Source organism: Schistocerca serialis, chromosome 1, assembly GCF_023864345.2.
Source record: "Schistocerca serialis cubense isolate TAMUIC-IGC-003099 chromosome 1, iqSchSeri2.2, whole genome shotgun sequence".
NCBI classification, from domain to species: Eukaryota; Metazoa; Arthropoda; class Insecta; order Orthoptera; family Acrididae; genus Schistocerca; species Schistocerca serialis.
In genome coordinates, this window is record NC_064638.1 from 908,846,187 (window position 1) to 908,863,923 (window position 17,737).

The window sequence follows — 17,737 nt, forward strand, 5'->3', positions numbered from 1 at the left end:
TGGTCATTAGCGCCCAGACTAAGTTAGGAATGCACTGCGAGGCACAAGGTTAAAACAGCAACTAAAATGGACAATACTATAAAAGACAGACAGGCATAGGATTAAAAAAACAGCATAATCAAATGTCCTTAGACAGGTTTGTCAAGTTGATAAAACGAAGAACGCGAGCAGCTGCTCCTGGGTCATCCGCTAAAATGGCATCCAGAGTACATGGCAGGCCAAGATCAACACACAGTGCATTAAAATTCGGACAGGACATTAAAACGTGGCGGACCGTCAGCAATTGCCCACATGGGCAGAACGGCACCAGCGCAGCCGTCAGCAGATGGTGATGGCTGAACCGGCAGTGTCCAATTCGTTACCGGGCCAAAACGACCTCCTCCCACCGAGAAGGGCGTGAAGAGGTCGTCCAAGCCACGGGAAGAGGTTTCAAGGCCCAAAGCTTGTTGTCCGTAAGTGCAGCCCAATCGGCATGCCACAGCGATAAAATGCGCTGACTAATGACCCTGCTACAATTTGATGAAGGGACACAACAAGAAGCTGTCCGAGGCTGGAGGACCGCAGCCTTGGCCGCGGCATCTGCAGCTTCGTTCCCAGGGATACCGACATGGCCAGGAACCCACATAAAGGTAACCGGAGAACCGTCGTCCACCAGCTGCTGAAGAGAGCGTTGGATCCGGTGCACGAAAGGGTGAACCGGATACGGATCACTGAGGCTCTGGATGGCGCTCACGGAATCAGAGCAGATGACATAAGCAGAATGTCGGTGGCGGCAGTTGTAAAGAACAGCCTGGCAGAGGGCAAATAGCTCAGCTGTGAAGACCGAACAATGGCCATGGCGCCAGTATTTGAAACTGTGTGCCCCGACAATAAAAGAACACCCGACGCCATCATTGGTCTTAGAGCCATCTGTATAAATGAAGATCATACTAATGAACTTTGAATGAAGTTCAACAGAACGGGAGCAGTATACCGAACCGGGAGTAACCTCCTTTGGGAGCGAGCTGAGGTCAAGGTGAACGCGAACCTGAGCCTGGAGCCAAGGTGGCGTTTGGCTCTTGCCCACTCGGAGGTTGCAGGGAGTGAAAAATCAAGGTGCTGAAGGAGGTGACGAAAGCGAACTTCAGGAGGTAGCAGGGCAGAGACATACAACCCGTACTGATGGTCGAGAGAATCGTCAAAAAAGGAACGATAAGACGGGTGGTCGGGCATTGACAATAGCCGACAGGCATACCGACAAAGCAGTATATCGTGCCGGTAGGTTAGTGGCAATTCACCGGCTTCAGCATGAAGGCTCTCAACAGGACTAGTATAGAACGCTCCGATCGCAAGACGTAAACCCCGATGTTGTATGGAGTTGAGGCGGCGTAAGATGGACGGCCATGCAGAGGAGTATATGAAGCTCCCATAATCCAGCTTGGAGCAGACGATCAACCGATATAGGCGAAGTAGGACGGTTCGATCCGCTCCCCACGACATACCACTGAGAACACGGAGGACATTTAGAGAACGGGTACAACGGGCAGCCAAATATGAGACATGTGGAGACCAGCTAAGTTTCCTGTCAAATGTAAGACCTAAAAATTTTGTTGTCTCCACGAATGGGAGAGCAATGGGACCAAGTAGTAAGGACGGTAGGAGAAACTCTTTGTAGCGCCAGAAGTTAATACAGACCGTCTTCTCGGTGGAAAAACGGAAGCCATTGGCAACACTCCAGGAGTAAAGACGGTCAAGACAACGCTGAAGACAGTGCTCCAGGAAACATGTACGCTGCGCGCTGCAATAGATGGTAAAATCGTCCACGAAAAGGGAGCCTGATACATCAGCTGGGAGGCAATCCATTATTGGATTGATCGCTATGGCGAAGAGAGCGACACTCAAAACTGAGCCCTGTGGCACCCCATTCTCCTGGCGAAAGGCGTTGGACAGGACAGAACCCACACGTACCCTGAACTGTCGATCCATTAAAAAGGCACGAATAAAAAGAGGGAGGCGACTGCGAAGGCCCCATGTATGCATGGTGCGGAGAATGCCCGCCCTCCAACAGGTGTCATAAGCCTTCTCCAAATCAAAGAACACAGCCGCGGTTGGGCACTTCTGCAAGAAGTTATTCATAATGAAGGTCGACAAGGTAACCAGATGGTCAACAACAGAGCGGCGCCTACGAAATCCATATTGTACATTGGTAAGTAGGCGTCGAGATTCGAGCAGCCAAACCAAACGAGAGTTAACCATTCGCTCCATCACCTTACAGACACAGCTGGTAAGCGAGATGGGTCGATAACCGGAAGGCAAGTGCTTGTCCTTCCCCGGCTTAGGAATCGGGACAACAATAGACTCGCGCCAGCATGTGGGAACATGACCCTCAATCCAGATGCCATTATAAGTACAAAGAAGAAAACCTTTACCTGCAGGAGAAAGGTTCTTCAGTATCTGAATATGAATAGAATCAGGCTCTGGAGCGGAGGACCATGACCGGGCAAGTGCATTTTCGAGTTCCCGCATGGTGAATGGGGCATTATAACTTTCACAATTCGAGGAGCGGAAGTTACGTGGCCTAGCCTCCTCTGCCTGTTTTCGGGGGAGGAAGGCAGGGTGGTAATGAGCGGAGCTCGAAACCTCTGCGAAAAAGCAGAGGAGGCATTGGAGACATCCTCAGGGGCCACAAGGACGTCATTCGCGACCGTCAAGCCAGAAACTGGTGATCGGACCTTAGTGCCAGATAGCCGGCGCAGGCTAACCCAGACAACAGAAGAAGGAGTAAAACTGTTGAAGGTGCTTGTGAAAGCAGCCCAGCTGGATTTCTTGCTTTCTTTAATAACACGACGACACTGCGCACGTAATCGTTTATAATTGATACAATTCACCACCATAGGGTGGCGTTTAAAGGTGCGTAAAGCATGTCGACGAGCACGTAAAGCGTCTCTACATGCTGCGGTCCACCAGGGGACCGGTACGCGACATGGAGAAGAAGAAGTGTGAGGAATGGAATATTCAGCAGCAGTGAGAATGACTTCCGTGAGGTGTGCGACCTGACTATCACAGCCTGCGAAGGTTTGATCCTGAAAGGTTGCCCTGGAAGAGAAGAGCCCCCAGTCTGCTTTGGAGATGTTCCAACTAGTTGAGCACGGAGAGGGGGTATGATGCAGAAGATGGATAACACACGGGAAGTGGTCGCTCGAATATGTATCAGAAAGTGCATACCACTCAAACCGGGGTGCAAGTTGGGTAGTACATATAGAGAGGTCTAAATGGGAATAGGTGTGAGATGTGTCCGAAAGAAAAGTAGGGGCGCCAGTATTGAGGCAGACAAGAAGTGGTTGAATAGGTCTGCTAACAGGGAGCCCCTCGGGCAGGATGCTGGAGAGCCCCAAAGGGGATGGTGGGCATTGAAGTCTCCAGTTCACAAAAATGGTGCAGGTAGCTGAGCAATAATTTGCATCATGTCTGCCCTGGTAACGGCAGACGACGATGGAGTGTAAACGGTACAAATGGAAAATGTAAAAGTGGGGAGAGTAATTCGGACAGCAACTGCCAGCAGGCCGGTGTGCAACATGATGGGATCGTAGTAAATATCATCCCGGACCAGCAACATAACCCCTCCATGAGCCGGAATACCTGCCACAGGGGGTAGGTCAAAACGCACAGAGGTATAGTGTGCCAAGTCAATTTGATCGCATGGGCGTAGCTTCGTTTCCTGGAGAGCTACGACAAGCGGACAATGCAAGCGGAGCAGCAACTCTAAGTCCTCTCAGTTGGAGCAAATGCCGCGAATATTTCAATGAAGAAGTGCCATCATGAGAAGAAAAAGAAAAAAGAGAAGCAAGAAGGGGTCACCTCGAAGGCTGCTGAGGGCCTGGCTTCGAGCGAGCACTGCCGCCGCTATCTATAGGCGGAGAGTCATCGTCCGCTGGTTCAATAGGTTCATCAGCCATCTTGTTAAGTTGGCTGGGAGGGGGAGCTTCCTCCGCCGGTGAACGGCCAGATGTTCGGCTACCAGCAGTGCGGCCAGGCGAAATGGACGACGGCCTGGGGCGGCAACCGCTGGGTGGCGCAGGAGAAGAAACGCGCCATGGCGGAGAAGGAGAACTTTGCTCCCTATGAGCCTTCTTGGAAGGTCGTCTAGTGGAAGTACTGGTCGATGGCTGGGAGTTCGAGGTACGTAGGAAGTCTGCACGGGACGGTTCCTTCGTGAAGGCCCGTGCATCTGACTTCTGGGTCTTCACATTGGCAGAAGCTGATGAAGGTGCTTGTGTCTTAGGGGTGACGGGAGGAAGAGGAGACGTTGACCAGGCAATCTCAGCACTGGTCGAACGGACAACCGTAGTTCTGAAGGTCAGATCGCATGTCTGTGTCGCCATCTCCCTGGTAGTCCGAGGAGAGGCGAGGACAGTACTGTATTTCCCCGCTGGGAGCAGCGAGGGCTTCCTACTAGCAAATAGCTTGCGAGCAGCCGAGGTGGACACTTTCTCTTTGACCCGAATTTCCTGTATACAGCGTTCTTTTTTGTAGGTGGGACAGTCGCAGGAGGACGCTGCATGGTCACCCTGACAGTTCGCACAATGAGGAGACGGAGGTGGACAGTCACCCTCATGGGCATCCCTGCCACAAGTGACACATTTAGCCGCATTAGAACAAGACTGGCGAGTGTGATTAAAACGCTGACACTGGTAGCAGCGCGTAGGTATCGGGACATAGGGGCGTACATAAATAACCTTGTAGCCCGCTTTGATGCACGATGGCAGCTGAACACTATCAAAGGTCAAGAAAAGTGTCCGGGTCGGTACGAGGTCATTGTTGACCTTTTTCATGACCCTATGGACAGCCGTCACGCCCTGCTCAGTGAGGAAAGACTGAATCTCCTCATCGGTCAATCCGTCGAGTGATCTAGTATATACCACACCATGTGACGAATACAAAGTGCGGTGAGCCTCCACGCGTACAGGGAACGTGTACAGGAGTGTGGCCCGATGCAGTTTTTGTGCCTGAAAGGCGCTCTCAGTTTCTAGTAACAAGGTACCGTTACGCATCCTGGTACAAGACTTGACAGATCTGGCTATGGCATCTATGCCCTTCTGGATAACGAAAGGGTTGACAGGTGAAAAATTCTTTCCGTCCTCAGATTGAGAAACTAGGAGGAACTTTGGGGCAGGTGGTAGTACTTTTGCCACTGGTGCTGGTCAAGTTTCCGTTTTTGGGCAAAAGTCGAGAGAGAAGAAGAAGAGAAATCCATTGCGGAGGAATCCCCCATGATTGCCAGCGTCTCCAATGGCACGCTCCTTCCTTGTGGGGACCCTCTAGGAGGGCACTCCCACCTTAGGTGAATGTTTACACCTCAGGTCACACCTCCCGAGAAACGGATGGAGGGACCATCTGGCATGGTCGGAAGGTGTCAGCTCATGCAATCACCCCTCCCTGGGCCTGGCCTTTACCAGGGGGTATGTGCGTGCCTTACTTGTATACCCAGGGCGGGGAATTACGCGTTACCCCGTTACCGGCTACGCGTGCAAACGCGTGGGTCGGCTTTCAGGCATGCACAAGGAGGAAAGAGGAAGAGGAAAAAAGAAGGGAGAGAAAGGACAGACTGTCTCAAACGCCGAGGCGGAGACCAGAGGGTGGACAAGAAGGCAAGGAGAAGAAGGCAAGGAGAAGAAGGCAAGGAGAAGAAGGCAAGGGAAAAGGTAAGGAAGACAGTGAGGGGGAAAAAGAAAAAAAAGGAACCAAACAAAGGAAGGAAGAAACCAGAATAAGTGAAAACCAAAATGACCACAAATATAAGTCGTGGAACCGTCTGTCTCCGGATGCAGGCGCAAACTACCCCCTTGAGGGAGAGGGACTCCTTTTAGTCACCTCTTACGACAGGAGGCAGGAATACCTCGGGTCTATTCTAACCCCCGGACCCGCAGACGGGAGGGGGGGGGGGGGGGGGGGAGGGGGGGGGAGGTGATGCAGTTACCTACAACGAAGTACTGTCCAGAAGAAGCTTTATAAATATTCAGTCAGCTCTTGATAAGATTTCAAACTGATGCAAAGATTGCCAACTTGCTTTAAATGTTCTGAAATGTAAAATTTTGCACTTCACAAAATGAAAAAAATGTAGTATCCTATGCCTATAATATCAATGTGTCACTGTTGAAATCAGCTAACTCACACAAAAACCTGGTTGTAACACACTGTAGAGATATGAAATGCAATTATCAAAAAGGCTGTCATGGGTAAAGGAGGTGGCAGACTTTGGTTTACAGCTGGAATACTGTGGAAGTGCAGTCAGCCTACAAAGGAGATTGCTCGCAAATCATTCGTGCGGCCAGTTCTAGATTATTGCTCAAGTGCGTGGGACTCATACTAAACAGGACTAACACAGAATATTGAATACCTACAGAGAAGAGCAGCACAAATGGCCACAAGTTTGATTGACCCAAGGGTGGGTATCACAGAGATATTTAAAGACTCTTGACGATAGGCGTAAATTACGCCGAGAAAGTCTACTAACTAAGTTTCATGGACCAACTGTAAATGATGACCCTAGGAATATACTACAACCCCCTATGTATTGCTCACATAGAGATTGTGAGGATAAGATTATAATAATTACAGCACACACAGAGGCATTTAAATAATTATTCTTCCTGTGCTCGATACGTGAATGGAATGAGAAGAAACCCTAATAGCTGGTACAATGGGGCCATGCACTTCACAGTAATTGAGAGTATAGATACAGATGTAGATATGATCATGCTTTTGATAACAACCTTACTATGGTACAAAGTCAAATGCTTTTCAGAAGTCAAGAAATACTGCATTCACGTGATGCTTTGGTCCAAATGAATTATGATGCTTTCAGTTCGAAATATCTCATTATGTTTGAACTCATATGCTCTAGGACTCTACAGCAGATGCATGTAAAAAATATGGGGTGGTAGCTCTGCAGATCACTTATGCTATCTTTATTGAAGATAAGTCTGGTTGCACTTTCTTCCAACTAGTAGATACGGCATTCTGTTTGAAGGATCTATGGAGTATTATGGCTGAAAGAGATGTTAATCCAGCTGGAAACTCTGTATACAATGTGATATGGATTCCATTGGAACAATGACCATTGTTCAATTATAGTGATTTCAGCATTTTGTCAATGCCACCGACATTAACATGTATAGCACATTTGCAGTGGTGAGAGAGTTATACTGGGGCTTTTGCTCTGTGAAGGAGCATAGGACGAGTGAGTTCATCATCTCTGCTTTTGCTTTGCTTTCAATTTTAATTCCTGTGACATCTATGAGTGTTTGGAAACTAACTAGGGTACCAGTAATTGTATTTCATATGAGCAGAATTTCTTCAAATTTTTTGAGTGGTCTTTCGATAAAATTCTGCTAGGCAGTTATTGAAAGCGTCATACAACCCATTTTAACAGCCAAATGCTTTCTCTAGCCATAGCCATAGGCTGTGATTTACAAATATTGTGCCATAGGATCTGTTTCTTTAGAGGTTCCTTTACAGCGATTGTTTACAATGGAGCGATCCCCCTCCACCCAACCCCCAATCATAAACTGTTCTGCTAGGTGCATACCTAACCAGTAACTGGGCAACTATTCTTTTAAAGCTGGCGAAGAGTTCTCGGGCTTCCAGCCGGGTGGCGATGTCTTCAAACTGCGACGTTTCGACGAGTGACATACTCATCATCTTCTGGCGAAGTGCCGAGACTTTGCAAAGTCTCGGCACTTCGCCAGAAGATGATGAGTATGTCACTCGTCGAAACGTCGCAGTTTGAAGACATCGCCACCCGGCTGGAAGCCCGAGAACTCTTCGCCAGCTGTATACGCCGGGAAAGCATACATTCATATTCTTTTAAACTTGATATGTAATTGTTCTACATGCTCTTGTTCAGAGCTAAATGTTGCTGGGTCCTCATTGAGATATCACACAGCTGCTTTTTTAGGCATATAAGTTTTTCTACTGGTTTTAAGTTGCCCTTTGTACTTAAGTATTCATTTTTCCTGTGATTGCTTCATGTTCACCAATTCCAGTTTCAACAGAGACATCCTCAAAGGGGTCAGGTCTATTTGTTGCCATTTGGTCTAAACATTTCCATCATGAGTTGGCTTCCAAACTATTTGTTACAGGAAGTACTCAAGAAAGTTTTTAGTAATGTTTCACATTCAGTCACCTCACGCCTACAACTTAAGAAACTGCAACTGTCACAAATGACTGTTGGATGATTAAAGTCCCTCCAATGATAACGAAATGATTCGGCAACATACTTACTTGTGTACTGAGCCTTTCTCCAAACTTTTCGGTAACATGTGTGGGTGGGTCTGGTGGCAGATGGATCCACTTATATGTTTATGACAAACATCGATACTGTATCACAACCAATCAATGTAGCAGGCAGCTTGTATTTCTACCTCAGGGGATGTGAGATTCTTGTCTTACAAACATACCTGCTCTATTTTTCAGTAACCTATTCTACTGGCATCAGCTTAGATATACCCCACAATTGTCACTGCTATCAATTTCAGGTTTTAAACCATTTCCTGTACCCAGTATTATCCAAGTTCCATGGTACTCTGCTTTTCTTTTTGCAAATGCTTTGACAGTTGGTCACTAGAATTTTAATGTCTCACTCATCTTTTCTTAGGCTTGTGAGAAAAGCTTTTTTAGACACTGATCTTGTCAACCTTCTCCGCTCCTTGCCAGAAAGATCCAAGTGTAACCTCCAAGCCCAGACTAAAGGCATTGTTTGTTCCAACTTGCACCACAATCCACAAATGATTGCACCATGTCCCTTCACTGCCTACCAGAACATCCTCTTTAACATGCTGAATAAGATTATCAGGCATTCAAACTAAAAGCAAAAGGTGATTCATCCCAACTCTTTCTACCATTTCCATAGGCGTATCATTCTTCCCTATATATTTGAACTGCTGATGATTAACAGAACTCTACTCTTCTGTGTTTGCCTCCTCTTGATACAGCTCATAGCAGGCTTCCCACAGGTGAAGTTTGTCTCACTGGCTTAATTTTAGTGGAAGACAACCCAACACTCAACACTTTTGAACTTGTTGGTTATGGAGGTGAGTGTAACATCTTGAGTTTTTGCTGGTCCTTGTCTGTCACATACAGGCCCCTGGCATGCTAACACAGTAAAGTGGATGAGTTGTGGCCGACCCTGTAGTTCCTGTAGAGCAGACTGCCTCCACAGAAGAGCATAGCACTTTATGTATGTTTGGTATCTATGGTATGTCTTTTGATAGCCCTCCCAAAATACCCACTCTCAGCAGTTTCCAATTGTGTGACAACAATCATGGGGCTATCCAGCTGTTTATGAACTCAGATCAAGTTGTGATAGCAGTATGGGTTAAGTTTGCATAACCTGTCACACGGGACTGTTTTTCTTCTTGACGTGCATTGCTTGGCGTGTTTAGTCAGGCTACGGTGTCCTGTCAAGCCAATATGGGACATATTTTGCCTTTTTTTGGAATGTAGGGTCAGGCTTCCTGCAGATCTTTCCAAAATAAATATAAATGTTCATGAACTTTACTCCAAGATCAATACATGAATTTTCAACAAGATCATATCTGCAAGAGACCTAACAAGGAAGTAATTCATTTCAGGTGTTTATTGTAAAGCTTCCTTATGGGATCTGTACTTTTGGCTTTGTTGATATACATCTTATTTGCACACTCAGCTAACACACTGTCACTAACAGGCTTTACTACCTTCCCACAGCCTTTCAGTACAGAGAATGGCACTGGGTTTTGGTAGCAGATAACATTGATAAATGGTTCACTGCTAACCACAATCTTGGGATCTATAGTATATTACGGTTAACAGAGAACTAATTCAGCTGCAAATGCATTGTAGTATGTGACAGGGATTCCATTAGGCTATGGAGCTTTATTCAGTTATAAAAGTGTTCACCTGCTTCTCAACACCACTGACATATGACTTATCTTTGCAATGGTGTAAAAATGAAACTGAGCAGTACTTCTGGATTTTCATTTTTAAAGGAACATTTGAAAACAGAGTTAAATGTTTCTGCTTTTGCTTTGCTAACTAATTCCAGTCCATGTCACCTCCATAAAGGGCTGAACACTAACTTTGGAAGTCTTTACATATGGCCAGAATTTCTTTGCATTTTGTGAGAGATCCTTTGGTAATATTCTGTTATGGTGGGTCACTGAAAGCTTCAGGATTTGCCCTCTTTCAGCCAAATGTGTTTCCGTCAGCGTCTCCCTATTTCTAGCCCTGTGCTGTTATGCAACAGTCTCTGTTTCCTTAGAATTGGAGTCCCTCCCATCATGAACTATTTCACTAGGTACATATCTATCACGTGCATTATTCTAAACGTGAGCTACAGTTCTGCTACAGGCTCCTCTCAAGAACTGTTTCTTTCGAGTTCCTTATTGAGATACAATACTACTACTTCTTTATTTGGTTTGCTGAAAATGTAACTCTTTCTACTTGTTTTAGTTGCCCCACTGTAATTCTCTCACCACTGCAAATATGAGTGCTATACATGTTAATGTCAGTGGCACTGAGAAACAGCTGAAATCATAGTAATTGAACAAAACTTCTGTGTTTGATGGAATCCGTATCACACTGTATACTGAATTTGCAGTAGAGCTAGTCTCTCTTTAAACCCTTTGAGCACTAGTGGTTTCTGGCTGAAATCACCATATGATTTTTTTTTTAACTAGTGGCTTTTGCATGAAACCATCAATGTTATTGCAAGACAGAGACATCTAGTGGTATGCAGAAGTAAGAGGTACTTCTATGAATGTAGTGCACTGTAGCAATCACTTACAGCAGTCATGCTGAGGAGATCATTGGCAGTGAGAATAAGTATATCTTAAGTTATTGTACCATAAATTTGAACTTGTACTACACATACTTCTGCTGTGAGTGGTTTCAAAATGAAACCACTGGTGCAGTAAGTACTTTTGATATAAATTTGTTAAATTTTAGTCCTAATTTTGGTTGTTATTGCTTTTAGGCATATAAGTTAATGGCAGTTTAGAGATGTGGGACTATGTCTAGGAAAAATGTCAGTTTGCCATCAAATATATCTTACGGAATGATAGGTGGCTGAAAACCACATGTCACAGTAGTTATAAAGTGAAACCACAACTTTAGAACAATCGATTGTTTACATTTTGATAATTTCTTCTTATATTCATTGCTTAATATGATAAACGTCAATTTTGTGAAAAATTTTAATTTTAGTTTTTGTTTATATAGTTGGAACTCAAAAGGTTAATCATAAAATACCATAGATCCCTCAAACAAAATGGTGTACCACCTGGTTGGAAAAAATTGCAGTCATACCTCGCTACAATAAAGGTAGCACAAATGAGCAATAACACTATCATCCCATATCTTTGACATGTACCTGTTGTAGAATACTAGACAATATGAGTGCAAACATAATGAGATATCTCAAACTGGGAGAAAAAAAGATCCATGAATCAGAACCCAACTTACGCTTCTCTAATAAGGCATCTTGAAAGGAATGGACCAAAGCATCACATGGATGCAGTATTTCTTGATTTCTGAAAAGCATTTGAATCTGTGTCACACCTAAGCCTGTTATCGAAAATATGTCACATGTGGTATCAAGTGAAATTTGTGACTGGTTTTAAGATTTCTTATAAGGGAAGACACAGCCTATTATCTTGGGTGGAGAGCCATTGCCCTAGGGAAGTGTGTTTGGACCGTTGCTGCTAATGTTATATATTAATGACATGGATGATATTATTAATAGTAATTTCAGACTGTTCACAGGTAATGCCTTTATCTATAATGAAGTACTATTGAAAACAGTTGCATAAATATTCAGTAAGATTTCAAAGTGGTAGAAAGATTGTTTTACTGGGAAATGGTTGAAGTCATATGCAAACAATCCTCTGAAATTTTACATACTGATGACGTCATCAAATACCTTGAAGGATTTTACTGACAGTGACAATGGCCATGGTGGCCTATGTTTGCATTTTATATGATGAAAGTTCATGGCAACATCCACATCCACATCCACAGTCCCTCGAGCTACTTTTTGGTGTGTGATGTAAGGTACTTAGTTTATCACTGTCAACAATTGTCAATAGGCTTCTGTACAAGCTCAAATCTCTCTTTCTAATGTTGCCTTCATGGTCTTTTCAGGAAATATTCATAGGATGAAGCAATACATTGCTAGACTTTTCTTGGGATGTACGCTCTCAGAGTTGTAACAGAAAATCACACTGTGATTTGCAACACCTTTACTTTAGTGTCTACTACTGGTAATGGGAGAGGATCTTCATGATACTTTAATGCTTTATAAATTAACCCATGATGACATGCACTGTTATTCTTCCAAACTTATTTATTCCATCCATCAGTCCTACCTAGTATGGCTCCCAGACTGACAAGCAAGTGTTTTGTAAACTCGCTCCTACATGGCTGGTCTATACTTTCAGTGGATTCTTCCCATGAATCATAGTGTGGCATTCTCCTTTTCTACGACTACTTTTTTCTGGTCATTCTACCAAAAACATTCCCAGATGTTAGTGGATATGACTGCTTCTAGTGGTTGTTCAGCAATCATATAATCATACAATAACAGATATTTCTGCATATTTATGTGTAATACATTACATTTCTTTACGTCAAGGGGCAAAAGACAAACAGAGCAAGTTGAGTTTCACACAACTGTCATTTGCAAAATACACCTGGATTCCTTCAAACGAGATTTTTGGTCACCAGAAAGGTCACCATATGTGGGCACAAAACATATTGAACAGTTCCACAACATCCTATTATCAGCAATATAGGCCTGTGGTTGTATGTATCTATTTAATGAACCTTCTTGAAAATGGGAATGCACCTTTTTCCAAACACCTGGAATGCTTCATTTCTTCAGTGACCTACTGTAGATGGCTGCTAGCAGAGGTGCAAGTTCTTTTGCACACTCTACATAGGATCCTATAATTATCCCCTCAGACTCAGCTTTCTTTGCTCTGTTAAGTGGTTTTTGTTGATTTTCTATCCCCAGACATTTATTTTGACAGAAGTCTGTTTGATGTTTGTGTGACTGTTTGAAAGGGGAACTTCAGCATAATGCTCTTCTGCAAAACAATTTTGGAAATGTAAATTTAGCATTTTGGCCTTCTCTCTGTTATTCTTTTCCAATGCAATTATGGCCACAGACTGTCTAGACAGACGGCTTTGATCTGTTTACTAATTGTACAAAGAATAAAATTTCTTAAGATTTCCTGTCAGGTTGTTAGACAGAATTTTAGTTCAGAGTTTGTTGAACACTTCACACAAGGCTCTTGTAAGTATAATTTTGGCATTGTTCTGTTTTTGTTTGTTGATGAGGCTTTGGCTACATTTAAATCTGCAGTTAAGACCTTTTTGCTTTCAGAGAAGCTTTCTTACATGCTTGTCAAACCACGTCAAGTTTCTCCCATCCCTCACAACTTCAGCTGGTCCACACCTGTGTAGGATGTGCTGTACAATACTCTTGAACTTTGCCTGTTTATACTCAGCAGTTTCAGCCTAAGAGGTGAACATGTCATGTGACTGTTCATGTAATATGATTGGTTGGGTTGTTTGGGGGAAGAGACCAAACTGCGAGGTCATCGGTCTCATCGGATTATAGAAGGATAGGGAAGGAAGTCAGCCGTGCCCTTTCAAAGGAACCAGCCCAGCATTTGCCTGGAGCAATTTAGGGAAATCACGGAAAACCTAAATCAGGATGGCCAGACGCGGGATTGAACTGTTGTCCTCCCGAATGCGAGTCCAGTGTGCTAACCACTGCGCCACCTTGCTCGGTTCATGTAATATGAAATCGGAATATTAAGAAAACTACAATAGCTGTTATTTCAAGTGTATTTATTTATTACATAACAGCCAATTTAATTATATATAAACATCCACATCATACGCCAAGGTGGCAGAAATGTGCTGGTGTCATCATTTTTTTAAGTGCTTGATCATCCAATAAAATGTTCAAAGTACATGTTGGAATATGACAAGTACAATGATACAGTCCCAGGACTGTGCTTGGAATAAACAGAGCCAGGAGTACATGTTTCCACAGAACAACATGTAGCTCTTTCACCTATGTTTCACTCCAGCAAAGATTGCAATAAGGAGATTAGACTAATTACAGTAAGCACAGAGGCATTTATGCAATCATTCTTTCAACGCTCCTTATGTGGACGGAATGGAAAGAAGCCCTATTAAGTGATACAATGGAAAATACCACATATCTGGCACTCTGAAGTAGTTTGTAGGGTACAGATGTAGAATGTAGAGTCAAACTGAAGATGTGTGAGGCCCAAGGTAACTAGCAAATCCATCTTCACTTGTCTTACTGACCCAGTTCAGTACTGTCTATACCTCCTGTACAATGCTGCCGTCCATACAACTTGATACCAGAATTTAACATGATATTCCAGGCTGACACATCCAGACACAACAAGCCATGCCTGTATAGCACAGTATATTATACTGACAGAACAAACCACACTTACCACTGAACCTGCCTGTGTCTATGCAACCTGATCCACCAATCCAAAATGATGAACTAGTTTGATCACAGGTCAACTAATGAAACCTACCCGACAGTCATACCTTCCACCTTAACAACAAGATAAATAGAATACAATCTTCACAGAATCATATCATGAGAAAGACAAGATCCTTGCTGTCTTTAATTCCAACTGCAGTTGCTTTATGGGTGACAGTATCTGATGTAACATGGTCAGGCAGAGGAAGAACAAATAAAACATGTTAGCCAAGTAAACAGATCTTTTCTCTACTAGATGTTGTCAAGGAGACTGGATACGATTTGCAGAGGGAACAGTTGTCTTATTTCAGTAGAATCTACTCTTTGGAAATGGTCACCTGAAGCTAGAAAAGGCTGACATATATTCAGTGAAAGAAAGGCAAAAGTTGATTTACAGCAGATTCACACTGAGCATCAACAGCACGATATGACATCCTATCAAACATTAATTTGTTCACACTAGACAGAACATCTGTAGCATGTCACACTGCACAGTCCAGAACAGGAAGTTGAAAGTGAATTTATGAGGCTGTCAGCTTTGGCTAATGACATATACGTTGCGCTATGTGACATTATGGTTGCATGGCACATGTGGAATGGATCATGTCTGAAGAAGGCATTTTGTAATTTGTGATGGCACTCTAGTGTTGTATGTAAATGCTTTGAAGTTGCTGTTGAGTGTTGTTAGTGACTGACTGGGCTGATGCAGTGTTATTTGTCAGGCATTATAATTCGATAGCTTCATGTGCAATGGATCACTTTGCATGATAGATCACAATGATGAGAAATGAGCTATTTTACATTTACATCAAAAATTAAATTTTGCATATTGTTACATTATGAATATTTCTAAGGGTTGCAGTCTCCCCAGTCTCTCTCTAGAAAGAAAATAGATATACTGGTTTTGTGAGTCGGTAAGTGTTAGCAACAACCTTTTTCATATTACACTAATAGAAAGTCTTCTATGGAATAGAAGGAGTTGTCAAGAAGAAACTTTCTGTTTGTTTTCAAATTTTACTCTGCTGTCTGTCAGACATTTTATACCATTCAGTAAGTGATCAAAATTTATTGTGCAGCACTGTGGAACCTTTTATGTGCTAAAGACAACCTCAATGTGAAGTGATGAATGCTATTTTTCCTTCTGTTTTTGCAGTTATGTGCATCATTGTTCCTTTTGAACTGTAGAGAAAGTCAGAATGCCCAAATCCTCAAACAGATGTCTACAAGATGATCATGAGTGGGCACTACACATTATTCTTACTGAACATTTTTTCGCAATGAAGACTTTCTTTCTTAAAGATGACTTACCTTTCAGAACATTATTCCATATGACATTATTAACAGAAAATATGCCAACTTACTGGTTTTTCTCTCTGCAAGATTTGCAATGATTCTAAGTGCAAATGTGGCTGAACTAAGTTGTTTCAGTAATTCCAAAATGTGCTTTTTCTAATTTAAATCTTTGTGAATATGGGCACCTGAGAACTTTGAAGTTTTCACCCTATTCATAGGTTCCTCAGTATGGATTACACTTATCACTGATGTAGTGTCCATAGACATGCAGAATTGAATATGCTGTGTCTTTTTAAAACCAAGAATGAGACCATTCACAGAAGACCACTCAATGATACTTGTAAGAGTTTTGTTTACCATTTCTTATATTTCTATATGTATGCCTGGATTCATTACAATAAAAGTGTTGTCTGCAAAAAGAGCTAATTCTGCTTATTGTATAATAGACAGTAGATCATTTACACAAAAGAGGAACGATAGTGGACTTAAGACTGAACCTTAGGGAGCCTCACACGCGATTTCTCCCAGTCAGAATTCTCTCCCCAGAGTATACTGGTTGGATGGGGAGTCGGAGGTGGTCAAATCCAAAAAAATCACGTTTTTTTTTTTTTTTTTTTTTTTTTTTTTTTTTTTTTTTTTTTTTTTGCTACCGAAAATTAATTGGAACATTCCTCTTTAATGTAAACTTTGAATTATTGTTTTACTCACCCTAGAAGTGGAGTTATTACCATTTTCCCCCACGCCTGCAGAGGAAATGGGCGGCCGCTGAATGCATCTAACACCCTCTCGTGACTTCCTGGCGAACTGCTTGGGATTTTCTCGGCCTGTTACGCATACAGCACCTTATGTTACGCATACAGCGAGTGTGCAAGGATTGGCTACATTGTTTTCTGTGACAAATGAAGCGCTAAGAGTGCGGAACATCGTCTCTTTGCAGTTTACCATTTCGAATTAGTTCAGTGTTGCGCCTGTTGTTGGTAGTATTATACTTCTTGTGTAAAGTGTTGTTCTGGTTACGATGCCACATTTTAGTAACTGTGTATATAAGAACAAGAAGAACGTAGCGAAAAGAAAATTAACACTAAAACCAAGTTGCGATACTTCAATTACTGAAACAGTGCGTTCTTCTGCTAAGCAACACATGGCCGGCCATAGCCCTGTGACATCTTCTAGCAAGAAGCTGACTGGTGGAAGTGACAGATTTCGTGAATATGTTAGTGACAGTGATGATATTAACGAAGTACTGAATATTGGATTATTATCTTCTGTACTGAAAGAAAGTGTTCTGTGCAAAATGTGTTCAAGTGTAGGAGTGGGACTAGAGATAAAGCACTTTGGTTTAGCTTGTGAGATGAAGATAATCTGTGTATGTTGCAAGTATCAAGTGACTTTCTACAATTCACATGCCAGTCTCTTTGGTGAAAATGGACGATCTAGAGTGTTTGATGTGAATGTTCGACTTGTGTATGGTCTTCGATCCATTGGAAAAGGGTCTGCTGCTGGTAAACTGTTTTGTGGTATTATGAACTTGCCATCACCTCCAAGCAAATTTGGGTACTACTGTTGAAGATGTGGCTTTGAAAACCATGAAGGAAGCAGTGGAGGAATCTGTAGAAATGAACGGTGGTTCTAGGGATTTGGTAGTGGCATTAGATGGTTCCTGGCAAAAGAGGGGTCATAAATCCCTGAATGGGGTTGTAACTGCTACTTCTGGTGATAGTTCAAAAGTGATAGATGTTGCAATATTATCGAAACATTGTAGGTGCAAAAATAAAATCAGAGGAGAGCACAGTGGAACCTGTGAGGCAAATTTTAGTGGATCAAGTGGAGCAATGGAAGTGGATGGAGTGAAACAAATTTTTGAACGTTCAGTTCCCAGATACAACGTTAGGT

General features: G+C 43.0%; 1 protein-coding gene across 3 annotated transcripts in view; it reads right to left on the reverse strand.

The window, feature by feature from the left end:
* Positions 1-17,737, reverse strand: part of LOC126412065 (exportin-6-B) — a 357,950-nt gene that overhangs the window by 314,788 nt on the left and 25,425 nt on the right. For 2 of the 3 annotated variants that reach the window (XM_050081465.1, XM_050081456.1), the window contains exon 2: positions 16,553-16,668. The exons of the other annotated variant lie outside the window; for it this stretch is intronic. In XM_050081465.1, coding sequence (XP_049937422.1) covers positions 16,553-16,668 — 116 coding nt within the window. The remainder of the gene's footprint in view (positions 1-16,552; positions 16,669-17,737) is intronic. 3 annotated transcript variants of the gene reach the window in all.